Source organism: Sebastes fasciatus, chromosome 19, assembly GCF_043250625.1.
Source record: "Sebastes fasciatus isolate fSebFas1 chromosome 19, fSebFas1.pri, whole genome shotgun sequence".
NCBI lineage: Eukaryota > Metazoa > Chordata > Actinopteri > Perciformes > Sebastidae > Sebastes > Sebastes fasciatus.
Genome location: NC_133813.1, coordinates 3572030 through 3598299, shown reverse-complemented (window position 1 = coordinate 3598299; position 26270 = coordinate 3572030). Strand labels below are relative to the sequence as shown.

General features: G+C 40.8%; 1 protein-coding gene across 2 annotated transcripts in view; it reads left to right on the top strand.

Moving 5' to 3' along the window:
* LOC141756877 (zinc finger SWIM domain-containing protein 6-like) overlaps nt 1–26270 on the top strand; it is a 73265-nt gene that overhangs the window by 43622 nt on the left and 3373 nt on the right. For both annotated transcript variants that reach the window (XM_074616836.1, XM_074616835.1), the window contains 12 exons: nt 8614–8970; nt 9486–9634; nt 9727–9877; nt 12671–12850; nt 14930–15106; nt 15207–15353; nt 15591–15737; nt 17896–18156; nt 20978–21113; nt 22914–23074; nt 24294–24457; nt 24538–24619. In XM_074616836.1, the coding sequence (XP_074472937.1) occupies nt 8614–8970; nt 9486–9634; nt 9727–9877; nt 12671–12850; nt 14930–15106; nt 15207–15353; nt 15591–15737; nt 17896–18156; nt 20978–21113; nt 22914–23074; nt 24294–24457; nt 24538–24619 (2112 nt within the window). The remainder of the gene's footprint in view (nt 1–8613; nt 8971–9485; nt 9635–9726; nt 9878–12670; nt 12851–14929; nt 15107–15206; nt 15354–15590; nt 15738–17895; nt 18157–20977; nt 21114–22913; nt 23075–24293; nt 24458–24537; nt 24620–26270) is intronic.

The window sequence follows — 26270 nt, the reverse complement described above, 5'->3', positions numbered from 1 at the left end:
AGGTGGTTTGGGCATCTAGTACGGATGCCCCCTGGGCGCCTCCCTTGGGAGATGTTCCAGGCACGACCAGCTGGGAGGAGACCACGGGGAAGACCCAGGACTAGGTGGAGAGATTATATCTCTACTCTGGCCTGGGAACGCCTCGGGATCCCCCAGTCAGAGCTGGTTAATGTGGCCCGGGAAAGGGAAGTTTAGGGTCCGCTGCTGGAGCTGTTGCCCCCGCGACCCGAACCCGGATAAGCGGTTGAAGATGTATGGATGGATGGATAAAAACATAACAATGCATCATGTTTAACAAGTTCATCATATGAGTTGTGGGAAATTATAACAATATTTTTCACTATTTTGGACATTCAATAGACCAAACAGTTAATGGAATAATCAGGAAAATAATCAGCAGATGAATCAATAACAGAATGATGATAAAGTTGTGAGTGCTTTGATAGTTGTTTGAGTAACTGACGGATGTTCTGCCACCACTATCTGCTCTGATGAAAGCCACTGAGAGGTGGTTGCTCTGTTAAAAGGCCTCTCTCCTCTCACCGGCAGATTATTGAGTCATTCTTTGAGTGCTGTTTCAAAGAGTTTCCTCCCGGCGCTCGCTGCAGGGCCAGATGGGTTCGCTGAAAATGGACGCTATAAAACAGCGGCTCCTAGAGGAGTCGTTTTGTCGTCTGAGTGACGAGAGCGTCTCGCGTGTTGTAACGGCGGCCTCTTTGTTTTTCTGACAGAGCTGAGGAATTTCAGTCCGCTCGGTCGAGGCCGACTCCTTCCTCTGTGTTGTATTTCAGCTCAGTTTGTTATTTCTACACTTCTGTTTCAAAAAGCAGTAAGAGAACTGGCTCCATTATTTTTAACATTGATTAGTGCCAGGTGTATTTATGGTCTCACACACACACACACACACACACACACACACACACACACACACACACACACACACACATATAAAGAGAGCATTGATTAGTGTGTTCATGCTGTAAGGAGCTGTTGGCGATCACTTAAGAGGGACACAGATTGACCCAGTTAACTGAAATCCTCATTGACCTCATTTTGAGCTCACATGGAGGTGCATCCTCCTCCAGCTCCTTACAAACCACACACACACTTCACCCCCCCCCACCCACCCCCCACATTAGCACATAACCCTGTTAACTGGCTTTCGAACCCAGTTGACCGAAGCTTTGGCGGCTAAAAGTAGCCTTCAATTCCATATGTCTGGATTGTAAAAGTCTGTATGCATTCATCTCTCGTTATACAAACGTTTATGTCTAATAATTGTTTTGCGATCTTGCCTGAACCTGAGTGTTGGCGTTGGCGATACCTTAATAAATGAAGGTTGATCTCCGTCGTGTCCCTTCAGTCTTTCCCCCGTCCAACACAGTGGACCGATGTCTCTTATCCAGATATTTGAATCCCGTTAGTCTAAGTGTTGTCTGTAAATAACCAACGTGTTATTAGCCAGCTGTTTGATCTATAGGCTGAGATTTAGTTGGAGACGACGTTAATGTATGACTGCATTACTACAGCAGCCTCAAAACTCAAGCTAACGTCAGCATCATTTAGTCATTTAGCACACTTATGGTACGTGTCCACAGGGGCGTTTTTTATCGCGAAGGGACGCGACGCTTCCCAACATTGGACGCTTGGTGTGCTATCCCTAGAAACAAGGCACTCGGCTCCTGATTGGACGAACGCTTTCCCGCCGTTGGCTGCTGCTCCCAGCTTTCAAACCGGAACCAGTATGGAGGCTCGTTTGGAAACTTTCTTCTCTTATTTCACGTAAATAGTTCACTGAAATGTGTTTCTGAAAACATTTGAGGCGAGAAATAATCCATCCAGTTGATGAATCTGTCTTTATTTTGGATCAACAATGTTTAGTTTAAAAGATCCTCGGGAGTTTCGAGAGGCGGCGAGTCGCGTCGGACGCCCGTGATTTACATAAAGTGAACGAGCCCTCAACTTTATGCAAATGAGGAGCGGGCGTCGTGACGCCTAGTCTCTCGAATCGCGACGCCACGCTACAAAGAATGCATTGCACGGCTGCTTACATAGACAATGAATGGGGGGCGTGGAAAGCACGGAGGCTGTGGACACGTACCATTACAGTGAATATTCACGTGTCGGGATGAGCCTCAGATCTCCGTGTGAAAGCCTCGGTTAACCCGCTACACAACCGCTTTTCATCATTTTCTCTCCTGTGATGGAGAGTTTCTTTCCCCCAAAAGGGAACGCAGCCTCGGAGATGACGCCATGCTGGTCTGGTCTGTAGCTTAAAGCCATGAAGCTCCGCTATTAGATCTCTTTTAGGACATGGAGAGGAGAACAAATCAGAGATCAGTGTTTTTGGATTTATTGTTGGTGCAACCAGCTACACAGCTTCTCTTCAGCATAGCGTTATTACTATTACCGGTTTGTTTAAAGTAGAAGTTTGGAGCGATGTTTCAACATCTTCTGTTTACTCGGTTACCGTCTATGAGGGGGCGTGGTCATGAGAGCATACTCTGGATGACCTATTGCCGGTCTGATGTGTCCTCTTATTGTTTTTACATATTTGGTATCAGTTTAATCAATGGGCAGAAACATGTTTCAGTCTGATTCTTGTCTCACACCGCCAGATGTTTTAAGGACAGATGGTAATCAGCGCACCGTGACTATTGATTGGTTGTTTACTTCTCCCTCCTAACGCCCCAGAGGTGCCTCTGCATCTCCACGGGTGACAGATTAGGTTCCCCATTGTCACCAGAAGCACACACCTTGGCTGAGAGGCTCTCGCTTCCGCCTGACTGGCCAGCTTCTTTGGAGGCTGAGCTGACTGAATGACTGAGCTGGTGTGTGAAGGAGGAGGGGTGAGAGGGGGTGGTGGTCTATCTGGCTTTTGTGTGCTGAGAGTTAACTGAAGGCTTTGGCCTCATAGCGGAGAATGACCCCCTGCAGCCACCGGTTCACTGGGCCATGTTGCTCTCAGCCTGAAGGTCTCCTCAGGATGAACTCTGCAGGGAGCTCAGATACTGCTCTTTCACAGGCTAACGTCCTCACAGCCCCCCCCCCCCCCCTCCTCACTTAATCCCATAGGGACGGCTTAAATTGACTACCTCGGGCTTAATTGGGAGTGAAGTGTTAAACCTCGGTTTACAGGCCAGTTTATCTCTGCAGGTCTCGAAAAGTCTTTAATGTAGGCCTCTTAAATATCCTTTTTTCTGTATCTGTATTTTCTCTTGCCTGCTGTAGACAGTAATGTTATCTATACAATGTTTTCATAGCCGGTTGCAGCCTGTCGGGAGAAGTTAGACACGTAGAAATTAAAAGCGAGATTGTTTTGACGTTGTGTTTTCCTCTAGCGCCGTCAGACCTGCAGCAAACACCGTGACTACTGCGAGCTACATCCGCAAGGAAGGGTTGATTTTTTTTTAGCAAAAACTAAATTCTTTAATCCATCTATTATTTGATTAGCTCCATTACGAGAAGATTGATGCCACTCTCGTGTCTGTACTTTAGTATTTTGTAGCTGGAGCCAGCAGCCGTTTAGTTTAGCTTAGCACAAAGACTGGAAACGGGGAAACAGCTAGCCTGGCTCTGTCCAAAGGTAACAAAACATTTCTACCTGCACCTCTAAAGCTCATCTTGTTTGTTTAATCTGTACAACAAAAAACAAAAAAAGTGCAAAAACAACAACTCATGGTTATGTGTTGGACTATTAGTTTAGCCGGATGCAGTGACTTCCTGCCAGGCTGGCTGTTTTCCCCTGCTTCTTGTCTTAACGCTAAGCTAAGCTAACTGGTTCCAGCTTCAGATTCAATGTATAAACACAAGTGGTATCTAATCTAAGTAAATATTTCCCAAAAGTAATTATATCATTATGAATTATTGTTATATACTGCTGGGACTAACTAAAGAAATGTGATATGATGATAAATAAATAATTCTAGGCCGTACCGTCGCTGCTGGTTTTCCTTCATATTTTTGCTTTCGTTTTGAACTTAAAAAGGTCTAATAAAAAGTTTTAAAGGTCCCATATTATAAAAAAGTGAGATTTTCATATTTTTTATATTATAAAGCAGGCTTAAGTCCTATATAAATACTGTGAAAGTATCGAAACGCTCAATCCACAGGGAAATACACACAGCCCGTATTCAGTCGTTAGGATTTCTGTCCATTTGTGATGTCACAAATATACAATATTTAGAAAATTACAAACGTAAACATTCCAAATGTGTCCCAGTTTATTTCCTGTTGCAGTGTCTGTCAATGACATCAGCTGACAGGAAGTAAACATGGACCCAAACTGTTGCCTAGCAACGCAATTCCGTTGCAATTCCGTTGAAATGCACTAAAACGGAGCGTTTCAGACAGAGGGTAAATACAGGCATATTCAGACAGACAGTATGAGGGAAATAAAGGTTTTTTTGAACATTAAAGCATGTAAACATGTTCTAGTAGAAACCCAAAATACCAACATGAACCTGAAAATGAGCACGATATGGGACCTTTAAATATAACCTGGTGAACTCTGCAGAAACGCCGTTGGTAGTGAAGGAGTTAAGTTTGGTTGCTATGCAGTGCACAGAGCTGTATTATGCAAGCTGTGGAGCGCAGACACGCAGAGAGGAAGTGCATTACAGAATGCTGAGCTCAGGGCTTTGGCTCGCCGCCAAGCATACACTCCTGCATGTGCACACACACACACACACACACACATACACACACACTCTCAGCTGAGGGCATACCAATTTTTCCAGCAGCACAGCGGTCCTCCTCCTCCTCCTCTTCCTCCTCCTCCTCCTCGAGTCACTCTCTCTCTCTTTCTGTTACGTCAGTAGTTCAGCTGTGGGCCAGGCAGGACTGGGGCAGGGCTGCGTAACGGAGAGCACCACGCTTCTTTCTCTGTGTGTGTGTGTGTGTGTGTGTGTGTGTGTGTGTGTGTGTTTTAAAAGACAGGATGTGGATTCTGTGTGATCAGTGTGTGTGTTTTTTGTGCGTCTGCTCAGCAGTAAAAAACGGACACATCTACATTTCTATTTCTATACCAGTTTCACTCTCTCGTACGCCTCTTTCTGTTTTTTGCTCCACCACATATGCAGACAAACACCTCCTCTGTTTACAACCATCTTCCACCCGGCAGGGCTGAACTGTGTCACATGTAAAGTGGAAATCAAATCTCACAGCTAATGTTCCAGGGTGAATAACACGGCTGCTATTCGGTGCCCCACTTTATATGTGATCCTTTTTGCACTTTTACTGATAATCTTGATTGTTTACATTTTGTTTTTATTTGCACTCTTTTCCTACTTTGTACAGCAACTGCTGCACACATCTGGATGAATAAAGTTTTATCTCATCTAGGGTTGTCAAAGTTAACACGATAATAACACGTTTAACGCCCCTAATTTCTTTAACGCATTAACGCAACTTGTGATTTCTAGGTTGTAGCGGGCTCACTTTTAAAGCTAGAGTGAAGATACTGGTATATGAAACTACAAAACCTAAAGAATCCATCGGTACCAACCATGTCATACTAGCCTGTAGCGAAGGAGGTTAAATAACGCTCCAAACTTGTGCTAAACTTTGACGAGGAAAAACTGCCTAAGCCATTTTCAAAGGAGTCCCTTGACCTCTGACCTCCAGATATGTGAATGAAAATGGGTTCTATGGGTACCCACGAGTCTCCCCTTTACAGACATGCCCACTTTATGATAATCACATGCAGTTTGGGGCAAGTCATAGTCAAGTCAGCACACTGACACACTGACAGCTGTTGTTGCCTGTTGGGCTGCAGTTTGCCATGTTATGATTGGAGCATATTGTTTTATGCTAAATGCAGTACCTGTGAGGGTTTCTGGATCAATATCTCTCATTGTTTTGTGTTGTTAATTGATTTACAATAATAAATATATACATACATTTGCATAAAGCAGCATATTTGTCCACTCCCATGTTGATAAGAGTATTAAATACTTGACAAATCTCCCTTTAAGGTACATTTTGAACAGATTAAAAATGTGATTAATTTGCGATTAAATATTGAAATAGATCATGTACTTCTTGCATCACAACATGATGCAAGAAGTACATCTTGTTGCTCTGGCTGTGTATCTCGCCTTGCTCTTCTCAAACCTTTGGAGCTCATTCAGGTGTTTTTAATCAGAGTAACTGTATATTATCTTGTATGTTAGTGTTATAAAGAACGATGTGCGTGCCTACAGTGAAACAGTACAGACATTCTCACGCTGCTAAATGTACGTACACAGATGATAAACTCATCAGTTTTCCTCTGACCAAGCTGTTATCACTGGTAACCCACTAACCCAGTCAGATACGTCTACTTCCTGTCATTACAGAACATTCATGGTCATAAAGTGTTGAACAGTTTACTCATCTGGTTTGACACATTTAAACCTCCTCTGTGTTGTTCGTCATGGGTCTTTGTTAAAATGGAAAATGATCCTCGTGTTCAAATCAGAAAACAGCAGAGTTTATTTTCCTGTCAGAGACTCAGATATCTTCAAGAGTTCAAATCCACACTGACATCTGCATCTCCGTCTATGTTTACATTCCCTCCAAACACACACATAGAGCTATAGGTTTCTATAGGTTTCAGCTGGTGTAGAGGTTCACTCTACAATAGCAGGTCTCTCCGCCTCGTGGTGAAATGATCCCGTCGCTCCTGAGAGAGGGCAGGGGAGTTCAGGCTGGAGGTGTTGTGGAAGGGAAATGAAAAGGAAATGAGAATATTCTGGAGAACTTTACGCCTTCATTCATCTGTCTTTCTCTTCCATCTCTTTTGTGTCTTTTAATTTTTTCACCAGATCAAAGTTAGGTTGAACCACGGTGATATCTGGTTTCTTTTTTATTTTGCACAGAATTTGCAGAAAATATTCAAAGCTAGAAAGAAAAGTAGTTTATGTGCAAACTGTCCTTTGGTTTTAATTTACTTTCACCGCTCTCATTGCGCCGTTTTCAGCGGAAAAAGCTAAACAAAAATCCACTATACGCTACCTGTCCAGCACCGAAAGGTAGACCGAAAAGGTTGGAGAGTAGCTGGTGAACATAGTGGAGTATTTAGCCGTTAAAGGGACTGTTTGTAACTTTCTAAGCGTATAAATGTAGCGGGTCGGCACACATGCGCGCTCGCATATGCGCGCTCGCGTGTGGCCGCCGTCTCGTCTCCTCTGCCTGCTCGCCTTCACTCAGACAGAGCGCGCGTTCTCGCTCAGCTCTTGACGTGAACGCGCGCTCACTCCACACTGCAGAAGAGTTAGTTTAGCTCTGAGAATATCTAGTGAATGTTCAGTGGACGTTTGTGCAGAAATAAATGCTGCAGCTCCTCCAGACCAACAGAGGTTTTCCGTGTCTTGTGAAGTGACGGAGCTCTGCAACGAGTTACGTTGTCTTCTCGTTACCGACCGGGTGCTGGTGTCTTCCTGCTCTCTCCGGCTGCGGGCAGAGAGAGCAGGGAGACACGCTGCAGAGCCCCGCTGCCTCAGCCTGCGCTGAGGCAGGAAAAGCCAACACTAGGATCAGATCTAAATCATGTTCATGGAGAGACCTTGGTCTGGTCAGCTAACATTACTGCCAAGCAGCTGAAATATAGAGTGATATTGTGGTTTTAGCTGACGTGTGTCGCCTCACTGTGTTGAGCGATGCTCATTCATGTCTATGTAGAGCGAGCAAGCGCGAGCTCGACGCTGACTTTCGTTGACTTCACGGCCACAGGTGTCGCTGTTAACAAGCATTTCTGAAAGTTACAAACAGTCCCTTTAAAGAGGCAGATATTTCCCTCAGGAGGAGGTGGTGACCAAAAACAGAGCTAAAAGAGAGAGCTTGGCGTTGTATGTGTCAGCTTCTGGTTTTGCCTGTCTTCTCTAATGTCATGTGATTTTATGTTGTCATGTTTTAACTGCTTCGGAGGAACTTTTTCATAGTTCTAAGAACCCCCCCTTTATTATTGTGTCCGCAAACCCAAGAACTAGGTCTGACGGTCTGAAAACACCTGTAGTTTTGTATTAATTTCCAGCTTTTTACATGTCCCACTTTGCATGATGCTGCCTTACTCCTCTGAACTTTTTATCCTGTTCAACTGTTCATGTTTTGCTTTATTCTGATGTTATATGTTGTGTGTTTTATTTGTTGTTTTAATGACCAAGTCATATCCTTGAGAATAAATACATACATTATATTAGATATTGGCCAGGTGGCAAAAACATGACTCCAAATTGAGCCATTTCAACATAAAAAGGGAGTCAGTGTGTGTTCGCAACTTGTTTCCACAAGCCCCTAGTGGCTGAAACATCTGGTTTAAATTGAGCGTTATTGTGTATAAAAGCTACATAATGTACTTACTCATTAACTTCAGATATAATAATAATAGTAATGATAATAAACTTTATTTATATAGCTCCTTTCATGACATAAAATGCAGCTCAAAGTGTTTCACAGGAGAAACAAATCAATAACACAGGTATTAATAACAGGACACAAGGAGCGGAAACAATAAAATAATGGAATCCTAAAAATATACTAAATACTATTAATAAAAAGTTGATAATGGTAAAAACTATTTTAATCTTTAAAACCAGATGATTAACCGTAAATATTCCTTCTGTTTGTCTGCAGGGTTTCACCTCAGCGGCACAGTCAGGGAACCGGCCACGTCCTCGGAGCCCGAGCTGGTCTGCAATGTGAGCGTCAGCTTCGACCGCTGCAAAATCACCGCGGTAACGTGCAGCTGCGGCAACAAGGACATCTTCTACTGCGCCCACGTGGTGGCGCTCTCGCTGTACCGGGTACGGAAGCCCGAGCAGGTCAAACTGCGCCTGCCCATCTCAGAGACTCTCTTCCAGATGAACAGAGATCAGCTGCAGAAGTTTGTTCAGTACCTGATCACGGTGCATCACACCGAGGTGCTGCCGACGGCGCAGAAGCTGGCCGATGAGATACTGTCGCAGAACTCCGAGATCAACCAGGTCCACGGTGAGCGGAGCGGAGGGGCGGGAATAATGGTGGTTATCTAACGTGCTTCCAGTGCAGACACCAACAAACACACACAAGCAGCTACTTGTGTTAGATTTCCTTCATCTCGCTCCAGTGGAGGTCCAGCTGGAGGCCGACGTCCTCGGAGACGACTCAGGAAAAACAAGCTGTTTAGGGAGAACACGCACACACACACACACACACACACACACAAACACACAAACACACACACACAAGTGGGGGAAAGTTTGAGGAGATTTGTGGTGTTATGTGTTGCTGTTTTGGGCATCACAGAAACATTAAGTACCACATTGTCTGTGAAAATCACTCCATAAATACGTAAACAACTCTGTTTACTAGACTAACACTGAGGTATTTCTACTTTTACACGAGTAAAAGATCAGAGTACTTCTTCATCACTGACTGTAATAAACTAATAAATGAAAATCAGCATTAGTGTGATGACCTCCAGCTCTTGTAATGAGTCTCTGACTGATTTCCCTCGTTCGGTGCAGGAGCTCCAGACCCGACGGCGGGCGCCAGCGTGGACGATGAGAACTGCTGGCATCTGGACGAGGAGCAGGTTCAGGAGCAGGTCAAGCTCTTTCTCTCCCAGGGCGGCTACCACGGCTCGGGGAAGCAGCTCAACTTACTGTTCAGCAAGGTAACACAATCATTTCCCACAAAAACATCATCATCATCATCACACTGCACCCGAACGACTTACCCACAATGCATCTCCCGACGTCTCTGCAGGTGAGAGAGATGCTGAAGATGAGGGACTCCAACGGAGCGCGCATGTTAACGCTGATCACAGAGCAGTTCATGGGCGACCCCAGACTGGCGCTGTGGAGGCAACAGGGAACCACCATGACTGACAAGTACAGGCAGCTGTGGGACGAGCTAGGTAAGAGACACACACACACACACACACACACACACACACAGCATGCCAGTTTAATATGAACCTTTTCCGCATTAAAATATCTAAAAACGACGAGACCTGAGTTATATATTTTTTTGAGTTGTGTACTTTCAATTCAATTTATTTTATATAGCGTTGAATCATAACAGATGTTATCTCGAGACACTTTTCTTACAGAGCGGGTTTAGACCGTACTCTATAAATAAAAATAAAAATAAAAAAATATATATATATATATTTATGTATTATATATATTTATGTATTATATATATATATAATACATACATATATATATATATATATTTATATATATATGTATATATATATATGTATATGTATATATATGTATATGTATATATATATGTATATGTATATATATATATATGTATATATATATATATATGTATATGTATATACATATGTATATATATGTATATACATACATATATATATATATAATATATATATATATATATATATATGTATATATATATATATATATAATAAATAAATAAATATATATATATATATTATATTTATATGTATATATTATATATGTAATATATATATTATATATATAATATATATATATATATATTATTTATATTTATATATATATATATTTTATTATTTAGGATAGAAGCTAAAATAGAGTATAACACACAAGAGTAAAGGTTATAGTGCAGTAAAAGATCATTATTTAATTAAAGATTTAAAAGAACTCAGAGTTGGAGCGGTCCTGCAGTTTTCTGGGAGCTTGTTCCAAATATTTGGTGCATAAAATATAGGATCAGGGAGGATGAAAATTAATTTTAGGATGAATTTGGGACAGGAGTTGAAATAAAAATACCCGTTATAATAGCATGAACGGCGATGAAAAATATTTTAATTTAACTCAGCTGCATTGTTAACGCTGTTAAGAAATAATTTGATAATATTAATAATTGTTTCAGTAACCTTTTAAGCAAAAATACCAACAAATATTTTAGTTTTTCTTGTAAACGGAGTTTTGGACAAAATAAAATATTTGAAGACGTCACCTTGGACTGTGGTAAACTGTTAATGCGACTGGAATTGAAATCTAAGATCTTTGTGACGTAAATCTTCGGTTAACTCTTATATTTAAAAAGACCAGAAAAGTAGAATGTAGAATGTAGATGTAAAAATGCACCTGTTCTGTTTCCTGATGTTTCACAGATCTGATCGTATCTGTGCAGAAGCACCGTCGCTCTCTGCTGCAGGTACAAGATAAAACAAATGAGTGATCAGAATCAGTTGATGATAATATCAGTCCGGTTTCGCTCATGACCCACACTGTGATACAACATGTAAATATAGGTTACAGCCCTCCTCTCTCTCTCTCTCACACCTTCTCACACCTTCTCACACCTTCTCCCCCTCGTTGTTGTTGATTCTTGCTCTGCATTTCGTCACTCATGTCTGACATCATTTTCTCGGCGCTCTGTTTTCCCTCCTCGTTGTTGTCCTTGAAGCAGCCGTAACAAAGAGACGGAGGATAAAGCCTCTCGTCCTCCTCCTCCTCCTCCTGTCCCCTCCCCCCATCCTCAGCACTTCCCCCTCACCTCTCCTCCCTGTCCTCCCTTTCCTCCTCCCTTTTCTCACTTCACTTCCTTTCTTTTCTTCTCCTGTTTCATTCTGTCATCTGTCATCTGTTATTTATCCTTTAACGTGTTCATTGTTCCCTCCTTCGTTCTCTTTGTGTGTGCTCCTCTTCCAACATGTGTCTTCATGTTTTTATCCAACAATAGAGGTGATCTCAGCTCATGTTTGCACACGTCTTTATAGATTCATTGTTTTAGTCATTTTTATAAAGCAAAAATACCAAATAGTCTCTGGTTCCAGCTTCTCCAATATGAGGACTGGCGGCTTTTCTTTATTTTATGTCTGAATATAAACTGAATATATTTGGGTTTTGGACTGTTGGCCGGACAAAACGAGACATTTGAAGACGATAACTTGGACATGATGGTCATTTTTCATTATTTTCTGAATTTATCGATAATGAAAATAATCGTTAGTTGCAGCCGTACGTCTTTATGTGTGTTCAGAACCAATATAACATAAAGAAACCTGTCATACCTCATTAAAAACGCCTTTTATTTGGGTTTATTTAAAACGTGTTTAACCACGTTTCCAAAGATGTTTTGCTCTACCGAGACAATTGTTGGGATTACCATTTAAAGATATCTCTTCTAGTAACCTTTCCTCTTCAAAATGTATATTTTTATTCAAAATCAGCACCTGCAATGAATCATTAAAGTCATTTTAGTCAGCTTGAATGTAGTTTTTAGTCTCATCTCGCTGTGGGCTTACCCGTGTCACCTGAAAGCAGAGCTGCAATTAGTCAATTAATTAATTAGTGAACAATTTCTGTCCATTTTCAAGCAAAAAAGACAAACAATTAATGGTTCCAGCTTCTCAAACGTGAGAATTTGGTGCTTTTCGTTACCTCATGTTATAGTAAACTGAATATATTTTGGCACAAAACAAGGAAATTGTTTTCACTTTTTCACATTTTTATAGTTTATAGACCGAACGATTAATTGATAATGGAAAATAACGCACAAATTAGCTCTGGATAATTTAACTCTGCATTATTCAGCTCTACTTGACGTCTATTTCAAAGAGGTGATAATGACGCTAAGTAACACATTTTATGGTTTGTTTAATATTTTAAGTGTTTTGCTGCAGGATAAGAGCAAGATGAGTTTTATATCTCCTGATGTTAACATGTGTGTGTGTGTGTGTGTGCAGGAGCCCTGTGGATGTGCATCGTGCTGAACCCCCACTATAAACCCGAGCAGAAGGGTTTCTGGCTTCGACAGCTTCGCAGGTGGAACAGCGTGGACGTCTGCCCCTTGGAGGACGGTAACCATGGCAGCGAGCTGACCAATCTGACCAACGCTCTGCCCCAGGGCCCCGCTGGCCACCCAGGTGAGATGACACCCGGAGAAGAGACGTCGCCTGCTCTCTTTTTATATTCCCAAATCCTCCCCTACATCTCATCTGAAGGTTTCTCTATCTCCTCTCCTGCAGCATCTCCTCCTCCTCCTCCTCCTCCTCCTCCTCCTCCCGTATTACCACTGTTAAGTCTTCTTTCTCTCTCTCTCCCCTCTTCCCCCCTCTCTTTTAATCAAGTCTCCCTCCTTCAATCTCGGTTGCCTGAGAACCTTATTACCTTTTTAGTGTGGCTAATAGAATGAGCCCAATAACACAGTTAGAGGTCCTGCAGCGTTTTCCACCAAATCAGAGAAAATCCAGAGACGCACCAACGTTTCCATCAGGTGGTAATAAAAATGTTTGGAATGAGAAGACGGCCGCTGTTATTACGGCTGCTGGTTTGTCCGTAATGGCGCTGCATTTGTTGTGTTATCGACATTTTTAAAACCTCCTACAATCGTCTGACTCTGTGGGACCCAATATATATATCTATATATATATAAAAAATATAGATAACGCAACATGAAACAAGCTAATATTAATGGATTTTATCACTACTATTATTCTTTGTCTTGTTTTTATTTCAAATTTTCAGAACTACAGTTCCCATAATATGGGATATAACAGGTTTTAGCTGACGTGTGTCGCCTCACTGTTTTGAGTGATGCTCGTTCATGTCCATTTAGAGCGAGCACAAGCACGAGCCCAACGCTGACTTTCGTTGATTTCATGGCCACAGGTGTCGCTGTTAAGAAGCATTTCTGAAAGTTACAAACAGTATGCCGAATCATCTATTAGCAATTCCTGTTTGCAGCGCACCCATGGATGTACAGACAACCATCACTGGATTACTCTGATACTGAAGAAAACTTAAAAACGTGATGATTCTCAAGGTCTGGTTCTGAGAAGTGTCTTTTTGTTCGATGATTTCTAAGTGGATTTATGGACATTTATCTGTGATGGACAGCGGGGATGATGATAGCGTTAGAAAGTGTAATGACGCGGTGCGGTTACATAGAAAGTCAATGCAAATAGGCAAATAGACGTGAATTTGCGCTGTGCGACGCAGACTTAAGCTGCTTATTCGCAGGAGTTTAAATATTTCAACTCGAGCGAGAAATTCACACGACGCTGTGTCGTGAAAGACGATCAGCGTTGAGATCCTCCTCCTGTCGTCACTGACGTTTGTTAAATCAGAAATGGAGGAAATAAATCTTGTGTGTGTCTGTGGTCACCCAGAGCTACGATAGAACATCACATCTGTACAGAGACCGGACCAGACTCTGTGTAGAAACCACAGACTGTCTACGGTAGAAACAACAACGTCGCTGCTGTGCTGCCAAACTCCATTCAGAAAACAAGCATTTCAAAAGTTGTTTGCTTGTCGTCTTGTTTACAGACTTGACAAAGCATTAATTCAGACTTTTTACAAATCTGCATTATTATGTAGTTATTTCGGCATCATTTTGATCTGTTTATTACAATTAAATCACAACACAATCTGTTTATTTTGGGTTTATACCGCAGTAGCGACGTGGGGCTTGCTAGATACAGTGAGTGCAACGGTACCGTGCGTGAATACAGCTCGCCGCCGGGTGATGTTATGAACCCAGACACGACGGCGTTTTGTTTTCTGACATATCTGTGACTTCCACAACATGTACAAAGCAGCAAAAGTGGTTATTTCTTCCGTGGTTGATGGAGGAAATGGAGGAAACAAAAGTTGTTGGTATCTATGAAGACAAATGATGCCGGCGGTCCAACTCGCGCGAGTAAAGCGAGGCGAAATTTGCTTCGCTGTTGGTGTGAATGTGACATGAGATTCTAAAAATATGTGTATCATGTCTGTGTGTTCATGTTTGACTGAGTTACGACTCTGATAAGGAATTTTGATGCTAATGCAGCAGTCTTCTCAGGGTTTTAAAGTGCTTTAATAGCCTCCGTGTTTGTGTCACAATCAGTGGACCAAACTACAATAACTAACATCCCAGCATGCACCTGTCCCTTTCACCTCATGCAGCGTCTTCGCCTCACAGTTTGAAAACGTCTTGACGTCTTGTTCGTCTCTCTCAGATTCACTCACTCGTCCTCACCGGACGGTGTTCACGCGAGCCATTGAGGCCTGCGACCTGCACTGGCAGGACCCCCACCTGCAACACATCATCACCGAGGACCACTACACCAACTACTGTTACCATGACAACCTCGACAGCTCCCTCTTCGACACCCGAGGGTGGCCCCTGTGGCACGGTGAGAGAGAGAGCGAGAGCGGTGGACACGCTGATTTAGAGTGAATTTAATTAATAAGAGAGACGAAGACATCAACATATCTTTTCTTCTTCTCCTGCAGAGCACGTCCCGACGGCGTGCGCCCGAGTGGACGCGCTGAGATCACACGGTTACCCAAAGGAAGCACTCAGGCTCGCCATCGCTATAGTCAACACGCTGCGGAGGCAACAGCAGAAACAGCTGGAGTTCTTCCGCACTCACAAAAAAGGTCAGTTTCTACTTCAGGCTTTTGTTCAGTGTCGATTTTAACGTTTAAATGAGGCGTCTTACTTCACCGTCCAGCTGCTATTAAAGCAGGAATCCTTTTTTATACGAAGCTTTTCTGCCCATAGAAAACTCAAAGTTTAAGGGACAGTTCCAGCATGGTAGATTGATCTAGAGCATGAGATAGATGGAAACACAGAGGAGTATATCATTAACTGTTGATGTGTTTGTGTTACTTCAGAGCTGCTCCATAAAGGCATCACATCAGTCACCAACCCGGAGGGCTGGGTAGGCCACCCTCTGGACCCCATCGGCACGCTGTTCAGCACCCTCATGGAGACGGGGCGGGGCAACGAGGACGGAGCCGCCGTCCTGCTCGACTTCTCCGGTACGTACACAGATACACAGTTCAGTTACAACAATGTAGAAATACTTTAGTCCCGCATTCAGAAATATCATAAAGACAGTAAAAAGATGATTATTAGATTGTTAATGCGTCGATGTTAGAGCAGCATGTTGCTGTTTAGTTCCCAACCTAGGGGTCGTGCCCCTCCAAAGGGTCACCAGATAAATCTGAGGGGTCGTGAGATGATTAATGAGAGAAGAAGATTTTTTCAGACTCTTCTGTAATCTGCTAATCTTTAATTTTCTGTTTTAGTGAAATATTGGATAATTTCACCTCTTTGGGCATCAACCAGTTAATTAACTGAAACGTTCTCTCTGACAAGGAGCCCCAACTAGACGCTGCTTTTTTTTATATATAAGAGGTCACAACGAGTCTTTCAACAACGTGTTTTAATTTATAAGATTATCATCTGTGTTCTGTTTGTTTTTTTAATAAATTTTTGAAGTGGGGTTGTTTGTATACTCCCGCGTTCTGAGAGGTAAAATTACTGTTTTTGTGAATGGAGTCTGGTGGCTTTGAAGAGAGCGATATAACTGCTTCAGATTCGCCATCAGATAGGGCAGTCTGACGGCGAGGTAAAGCAGTAGTAAAAACAACGTATTTTAGCCACCTAAAAAAAACTATCAGTTTAAGTGTACGCTATATTTTGAATATTTTCACCGCCTTACCTCGCCGTCAGACAGCTCTTTCCGACAGGGAACTGAAGCCGTTATAGCGCTCTCTGCAAAGCCACCAGACTCCATTCACAAAAACAGTAATTTTACCTCTTGCTGGTCTACCGCTGCATCGATTGGTTAGCTTCTGTGACGGTGCTTCTGTCTGCTTCTCCAAACTGGGAGCACGCCGACCGCCATCTAAGTTACTGTATTAATACACTGACTATAAGGATGTATATATACTGTACATGTAGCAGCATCATCATCTAAGTTACTGTATTAATACACTGACTATAAGGATGTATATATACTGTACATGTAGCAGCATCATCATCTAAGTTACTGTATTAATACACTGACTATAAGGATGTATACATACTGTACATGTAGCAGCATCATCATCTAAGTTACTGTATTAATACACTGACTATAAGGATGTATATATACTGTACATGTAGCAGCATCATCATCTAAGTTACTGTATTAATACACTGACTATAAGGATGTATATATACTGTGTATGTAGCAGCGTCATCATGCAGAAACCTACGTCAGGTCACAATGTGGGAAAACGTTTTTTGAAGCACTTGAAGGGAAAATAGAATTTTGACGCTAAAACATACTTTAACCAAAAGTTTAATGTTCAGATTGTAATACTGGGAAGCTACAGAATGATATAACAACCTAAAAAAATTATAATAATAATGATGGACTTGTCCTTTAATATAAAATCTGAGTCGAATTGCTCTAACAGAGCAGTATAAAGTACAATATTTCCCTCTGAGATGTGGTCCAGTAGAAGTATAAAGTAGTAGAAACACTCAAAATGTCTTAAGTACAGTACGTGAGTAAATGTACTTAGATACACAAACATGTTCCCGAGCGTGCGTGGAACATTTACACTGCAGTGATTGCGTCTTCCCGTCAGAGCTGCAGGCCCTCAGGTCGCAATCAGCAGCGATGACACAGACGTGCTGATTGGCCCGCAGTCTTCCTCCAATAACAGCTCATGAATAAGAAATGCAGCAGGAAAAACACTCCAATTAAAATGCATTAATTATGCAGGGGGGAGCTCAGAGAGGCGGATTTCAATGTAGTACATCCAGAGATTGTTCTGGACTCGGTTTCTCCTCTGAATGTGGGGAAGTGATGAAGCCACTGCAGGGAGGAAGTTATGAAAGTTTTCAATTAAGACCTCCAGCGCTCTGCTATTTATTTATATATATATATATCTATATATATGTGTGTGTGTATTCATGAGGGACTGTTAACCCTCCTGGGATGAACGGTGAGGTCTGCTAAGACATCATTAAGCCATTAAAACACATGATTACCGTCCTCAGGAGGATTCACACTCTGGAAAAGAACAAATAGATCAATAGATTTATCAATACTCGGCTCAATCTGCATCCCAAAGGGAGCGTCTCTCCTCCCTAAAGTCATCTCTCACCTCCTCTCCGTCTCTCTCTCTGATTCACCCTCAGGCTCGCTGGTTTCAGGTCGGAGGACGGAGCATCCGGTGTTCCCGGCGCAGCATTTCCTGGAGGAGGGCGAGTCGTTCGCGTCGCTGGCCGTGGAGACGGCTCTGATTGGTTTAGGGCAGCAGCGGGTGATGCCGGACGGCCTGTACGCTCAGGAGAAGGTGTGTCGCAACGAAGAGCAGCTATTGGCCAAGCTTCAAGAGGTCGATCTGGACGACATGTCGGTAAAGATCTTCCGGAAACAAGCCGCTTTCCTGCTAGACGGTGAGTCACACGTAAAGTATTTTCTGCTTGGGAGGATTCGCTGCTTTTCTTTGTCTCATGAGTTCAACATATTTGGGTTTCACACTGTTCGTCAGACAAAGTTACACATCCCAACATCTGGAGGGAGCATATTTCCCTGTTTTTAGACATTTTAAGACCAAACAATTAATCAATATTGAAAATAATCATTACTGGAAATCCTTATTAACTGAAGCAAAAAGCTCAATTGAATCTTTTTCTAACTTTCCCTTTATAATTAGTTTGTAGTTAGAGTTAGTAAACTTTAGAGCCTCTGGTAGGCGTATTCTGTTACCTTTGGACAGAGCCATGCTAGCTGTTTCCCCCCGTTTCCAGTCTTTATGCTAAGCTAAGCTAACCGTCTTCTGACTCTAACTTCAGTAACAGACGTGAGTTTTATGGATTTTCTCATCAAACTCTCTGCACTTCCCAAAATATAATCAAATGTTTCCGACCCAGCAGCGACACATTCTCCTCTCACAGGAAGATTTCACACCCAGAACCACACCCCGCTCTTTGTCCTTTAACTGTCCTTTAACTGTCCGTTCCGTTCAGTGTGTGTTGTGTGTTAACTCCTCTGTGTACGTTTCTGTCCCGTACGGTTACATTTACACTTTGTACGTCTGTATTCACATTGTGTGAGTGTATTGTTTGCATTGTCCGTGTGTTTGCTGACGTTGTGTGAATAGAGGGGTATAATAAGCCCGTCTGTGTGTCTCATCATGGTTCAGGGCTCTTTTCACTCCAAACCCACTAATGATAGAGCCCGTCCACCTCTCACAGACGACTTCTTCTGCTCGTGATTATAAAGTGGAGGCCCACAAGAAGTCCGTAGTATTCTTATTGTCAACAAATCCCAGGAAAAAGACCAAAACCAGCAGTGAACATATCTCCTAACAACGATCACAGCCTGACATCTCCTCTTCCTCTGAGCCTTTTGGGAAGTACCCATATGTGCCGGTCTGATGTATATTTAACACGGAAGCTCCGTAGTCCCAACCAAGACGGCAAACTTTATTATTCCTGTCAACCTTGACAACCTTTCGTTCTTTCCTTTCACAATAAAAGCCCTAGACATTATTTGTAGGCGAGTATTTAGCATTTTCGTGCGATTTATTCATCACGTCCTCGGTGTGTAAAGGCCTTAACAGTGCGCTCTTTAAGGCTGCAACTAGAGCTCTCAAAGTTAACACGTTATTATCTATATTATAGATAATAATTAAGTGAAGATACAAGTATCATATGAAACTATAAAACCTAATGAATCCATTGGTACCAACCATGTCATACCAGCTTGTCATGAAGGAGGTTAAATAACGCTCCAAACTTGTGCTAAACTTTGACGAGGAAAAACTGCCTAAGCCATTTTCAAAGGGGTCCCTTGACCTCTGACCTCCAGATGTGTGAATGTAAATGGGTTCTATGGGTACCCACGAGTCTCCCCTTTACAGACATGCCCACTTTATGATAATCACATGCAGTTTGGGGCAAGTCATAGTCAAGTCAGCACACTGACACACTGACAGCTGTTGTTGCCTGTTGGGCTGCAGTTTGCCATGTTGTGATTTGAGCATATTGTTTTATGCTAAATGCAGTACCTGTGAGGGTTTCTGGATCAATATCTCTCATTGTTTTGTGTTGTTAATTGATTTACAATAATAAATATATACATACATGTACATAAAGCAGCATATTTGCCCACTCACATGTTGATAAGAGGATTAAATACTTGATAAATCTTCCTTTAAGGTACATTTTGAACAGATTAAAAATGTGCGATAAATCACAATTGAATATTTTAATTGATTAACAGCCCTAGTTGCAACTGAAGACTGTTTTCGCGATTAATTGATCCATCATTTAGTTGCTATAAAACATCAGAAAACAGTGACATCAAATTATCCCAGTGCACAAGGTGACGTCGTTAAATGTCTTGTTTTATCCGGCTAATATGCCAAAACCCCCAAATATCAACTTTCTATAATATAAGACAAATAAATGCAGAAAATTTTGCAATTTCAGAGCCTGGAACTATCACATGTTTGCTTGGAAAATAACTTAAATGATTATTAATTAAAATCAAAATAATTTTTAAATACATTTTCTTTTGGTTAATTAATTGATTGACTAGTGCTACTCTAAAGTAACTAGTAACTAAAGCTGTCAAATAAATGTAGTAAAAAGTACAATATTTGCCTCTGAAGTGGAGTTCAAGTATAAAGTAGTCTAAAAATGAAGATATACTCAAGCAAATTACACCAAAGTTATACTTAGTCTACTTATTTCTTACCTTTCACAATAAAAGCCCTACATATATAATATTCGCAGGCGAGTATTTCACATTTTAGTCTTATCTTTTAAAACATATTGGCATCTTTTGAGATCAAATAACTGCTTTAATCTATAAGTTATTATCTTAAAGAAAACAGTCATTTAATTCCTTCCACCTACAAAGAAAACCAAAGGGTGGATCCGTCTTAATATCTTAAAACTCATCAGTGATTCTTGTAATTCTTTTGGTGCTACGATCAGTTTGTCCTCACATGATGTTACAGGAAGTCTCTGCTGCTCTGAGACAGACGTCTCTGTATGTTTGTGGTGGATGACGACTAACGAAGTGATCATCAGAGCTGAGTCATAACTGTTCACATCAGTCTGTGTTTTAAATCAGCCGTAATCTCATCCACAAGGTCGCCGTCCAGTCAGAATGTGAACCACCGTGCAGCTCTCTCTCGCTCTCTCTCTGTGTGTTTGAACATCGATCTCTTTAGACTGAACTGTGTGTTGTTTGTGTTTCTTCCAGCGGGTCCTTACAGCGGTCTGGGGGAGTTACTCTACAGAGAAAGCGTCCCCATGCACACTTTTGCCAAGTATCTCTTCACCTCTCTGCTACCTCATGACGCCGAACTGGCGTACAAAATTGCACTGAGGGCCATGCGGTGAGTAGAAACCTCTTCCTGTTTTAACGCTGTTGTCTACCAACCTTTCACACCTCGTTACGCTAATTTGATGAACATGTTCGTCTTATGTCTGTTTAAATGAAGTTATTATACTTTTTACAGTACGGTCGAGACCTGCTCTATATGAAAAGCGTCAACTCGTTAGTATTTGTTTTTAATTTAATTAATTTTTATAAAGCGTCAAATCATAAGAATAGACAAAATCCAAAACATAAGTACTACGGCGTATTAGGGCCATTGTAAGAAAAAAATATATAATATTAATTATAGAGCTGGGGACGGAGGTAATAAGACAGAAATAAGATCAAATAATCCTTTATTAGTCCCACAGCGGGGAAATATGCAGGATTACAACAGCAAAGGAGACAAACAACGTGCAAACAACAAGAAGAAACATCAGTAAAATACAAAACAAGATCTAATAAATAAGCATGTAAACAATAAAGATATAGTCAGTAAGTAAACAGTAAAAAACAAGATATAAAAATAGACTGAATGAGTGGCTTCACATTATTTCACATTATGAAATGTTGATAATTGTGAATGATACAAAATTATATTCAGAGAAAATATTCAGAATTTACGGGGAAAAAAACTTGAATATTCTGTAATATATTAATTATATTATTATTTATTTATTTATGTTCATAAAAGAACACAGAAAGAACCTGAAAGAAAACGCGTATATACTGTATATCTATCAGGACCTTCGCCTCGCTTAGAGGCCATCCTTACGATAGTACCATACCAAACCATATTCAGGTGGCGGCTAGCGTTACCACGGTTTTACACAACTTCTTGCAGATTTATGACTATAGTCTCAGAGAATATTCAAGTTTTTTGTCATATATGAGTTTTTTCTCTCGTAAATTTGCCACTTTAATCTCAGAGAATATCCAAGTTTTTTTCTCATATTTTTACGACTTTATTCTCTGAAATTTTTCATTTTTTTCTTGGAATATTTCCTCCCTCGGCTCCGTAATAATTATTTTATTTACTGACAATGATTACCCGAATACGACGGTGTAAAGTTCTTATTAACTTCACTGCAACACAATCCTGTCATCATTTAGGAAAAGCTCAGTTTTCCTCGTACAAACTGAAAAACCAAGCCGTCGTTTTAAGGTTCACACAGTCTGGGAAGTCTGTATGACGGGTTGAAACAGAAAAAAGATGCGTTTAGTGTGGACGTACTCTAACTGATGAGAGGAGGAACAGAAATAAAGAGAGTGAGACAGGAAGTTCCCGCCCTGCATCGGACTAAACCTTTAAGTGTAACTCTGCTCCTCCTCGTCCCCTCTGGTTTGTGTGATGGAGACGGTAAGGAAGAAGAGAGGCAGATTTGGGAGCTATCTGGGGCACTGTTTAATGACAAAACCTCCTTTTGCTGGAATATTCACTGAATAATTCAACGCTGCTGAAAACCAGTTTTATAAAAATGTGTGAATAATAAATACACGCTGTTGGTTTCCTCCCTGACCGCCACGGGTGTTACGAAACTTTCCATCCTCTCGCCCAAATTAAACCCCTTTGATTTTTATGAAATGTAAATCTCTTTTTTAAATACAAAAGAGGAATATTAGAGTACAGGAACGTGGCCTCACAGCAGCGATAAGAGGAGGGTTTTATCCTCAGTGTTCACGGCCCGAGGCATCGGTTAACGCCATCGATCGGTTCTATAAAAGGAACATCTTCTTCATGAAATGTTCTCCACATCAGTTCCTGTGTGTTTACGTCTAATAAAGAACTAATAAAGTTTTATTTTCTCTGTGTGCTCAGGTTGCCGGTCCTGGAGTCCACGGCCCCCTCCGGCGGCGACTTGTCTCGGCCTCACCACATCGTGTCCGTGGTGCCCAACCGCCTCCCCCGCTGGTTCACGCTCAGCCACATAGAGACCCAACAGTGTGAACTGGCCTCCACCATGCTCACTGCTGCTAAAGGTACGCACACACATATATACAACTAGTAGTAGTTTAGACTGTTTATAGTTCCGTATTTGTGTGCTCAAAACAGACTATGTTCGACCACATCTGAGGGAAAAAGTGTTTATAGATGTTCCAAACAACCACACTCGAAGGGGGAAAAGCCAGCTATCATGTATACCTAGTTAGGTTTAGGCAACAAAAGGTAGTGGTACTGGTGGGCCGTTTTCATTTTGGCAGCTATTTTAGATTTAGTCTTAAAACGAAAATGTTTATTAGTTTTAATCACATTTTAGACACTTTTATCCTTCATAGTTTTAGTCGCCAAAAAGTCATTTGATTTTAGTCAAAATATTTTCTCTCTTAATTTAATCTTAGTCCTGTTTAGTCATCAGATTATTTTGAATATTTATATCATTTTAGTCAAATTTATTTCACATAAAATTTGATCTTATTATCTGATGGAGAAATGTAGTTTATAGACAAACGACAACCACATCCAAACAAACTTATAACTAATACTGCTGCCTACAGCAGGCAAGAAAAAAATATTCAAGACCTTTCTAATGCCTGTTTTTTGATGGACCTGAATTAGCAGATACACTGCATCATGCAATAATTTGTTTACCTTTTTATTGAAGAATCGCATCGCTAACAAATGACAGAGTATTACATTTCCCATCGCTGCGTTACAATAAAGGCTTTGCATCAGCAGTAACTTATCACAGCTCTGATACAGAAGTCAGTGAACAGAGAAATAAGTCTGATATCTGAAAGAACAAACATGAGCGGAGCAGTGAAACTAAACTACAACAAGTTCTGTTCAAGTTCTTTATTGTCATGTGTATAAGAAATAAAGGAAAATCACGTAAATAAAATGAGAATCTAGGACATAAAGATATGACATACTGTGGTAGACAGATGTGCAGTAATGGTAAAATGTGATATAAACAGGTTGTGCAGTAGTGTGGTAAATGTATACTTAATGAGAACAGGTTGTAAACATGTATGCACATAAATATATAAGTGTGAAGCATACTGACGTCTCCACACTGTCACTCCAGTTCTTTTCTTACTTAATGATACAAGCAAGTATAACTTCAGATTGTTGTGTGGACATAGAATAATCATGTTGTGTAAAAACATATCAGATAAAATGGTTCATATGAGAGTAAAAGATGAATTACAAGCCTGGAAGGTGAGGATGACTGTTGTTCTGTTCGTTGTGTTTTACCAGGTGATGCTCGTAAGCTAGAAACAGTGTTAGAGTCCATCCAGAAGAACATCCACTCCTCGTCCCACATCTTCAAACTGGCCCAGGATGCCTTCAAAATCGCCACTCTGATGGACAGCCTGCCGGACATCACGCTGCTCAAAGTGTCCCTGGAGCTGGGTCTTCAGGTAAACAACAAACAAACAGATGCACAAAGAAACACAGTTAATATCCTACAGATTCAGAGTTAATCTGGTGTTTCTTACAGGTGATGAGGATGACGCTGTCTACCTTGAACTGGCGGAGGAGAGAGATGGTGCGATGGCTGGTCACTTGTGCTACTGAAGCTGGTGAGTTTGTCTTCCCCCATGAAATGTTAGTTAACCTTCGCAGCCGGGATGAGCTAGTTAACCGGACATGCAGAGTTTTTAATCCACGCTTTACAACGTTGCTGCTTTGGTTTGTGGCAATCGTGGAAGAAGTGCTCAGATCCTTAGCTAAAGCAAAGGTAGCAATACTAATGTGTAAAAGTACTTCATTAATATCCTAGTGTAGTATATAAAAAAATGTTGCAGTATGTCGTGAAAAATATTGTAAAAAAATTAATAATATAGTATTTCATGAAAAATGCAGTGTCAATATAAAGTCCCAGAATAATTTGTCATAAAAAATTCATAAAAAGTCTTAAAAGGTCATATTAGTATGCCATAAAAATGTAAAAAAAAAAGAACAGTATATCATGAAAATGTATAAAAATATGAAAGTCATAGTATAGTATGTTTAAAAATGTGATGGGAAGTCATTAAAAAACTCATAATAAAGTATATAAGAAAATGTCATAGTGCTTAATGAAAAATGCAATGTCATGAAAAAAAATCAGTAGTGTATTGAAAATTAATGAAAAAAGTCATAGTATATGTCAAAAATGTCATGATAAAAAAGTCAGAGTATATCATGACATTTTTCAAAAAATTCATAGTATAGTATGTTTAAAAATGTGATGGGAAGTCATTAAAAAAATCATAGTAAAGTATGTAATAAAAATGTCACAGTATAATATTAAATGAAAAATGCAATGTCATGAAGAAAAAATCAGTATAGTGTGTCGTAAATGAATGAAAAAAAAGTCATATAGTATCTGAAATTAAGTCATAGTATATGTGGAAATTTTCATGATAAAGAAAGTCATAGTATAGTATGTCGAAAATTATATGAAAAAAAAGTCAGTGTAGTATGTCGAAAATTTTATGAAAAGTCATAGTATAGTATGACAAATTTTAAGGAAAAAAAAGTCATTGTATAGTATGTGGAAAATGTTCGTGATAAAAAAGTCATAGTATAGCATGTTATACATTTTAAGAAAAAAAAGTCAGTATGTCGAAAATTTCATGAAAAAAATCTTAATATAGTATGTCGAAAAATGTATGAAAAAAAAGTGTAGTATAGTATGTCATAAGAAATGTTCTAAAGAGTCAAAGAGTAAAAAGTCAAGGGATTATAAAATCAGATTTCTTACCTTGTTGTCGAGGCCCGGGTTGCCAGATAGATGGAAACAGATGATTCGCTGTGGCGACTCTCATCAGGAGCAGCTGAAGGAAGAACAACATAGTTTGTCATAAACGTCACGTCATGGTAAAATATGCCATAAAATAGGATTTTGGTTTAAGGCAGAATAAATGGACACAGAATGTCTGTCTGAGATATGATTGGATGTTTGCTCTTCAGTGAGAGGTTTAGTGAACCAGAGCAAACTTTAAAGTGGATTGTGGAGAGCTCTCAGCGGGAGAGAAGGAATGACTGGCAGGGTAGTAATTATGGAAGATTGTGGGCTTTTGGCTGATTAAGTGGACCTCGTGTTTGGACTTGAATACTGAAGCCCAGGGGGCTGGATTTCCCTGAAGTGGACAGGAAGCTGTGTCCAGAGGGACGGAGAAAAAACCTCCTCCCAGATGATTTCTGGTGAATGTGAATGTGGGGGAGCGACAAGGAGTCCCTGTTTCT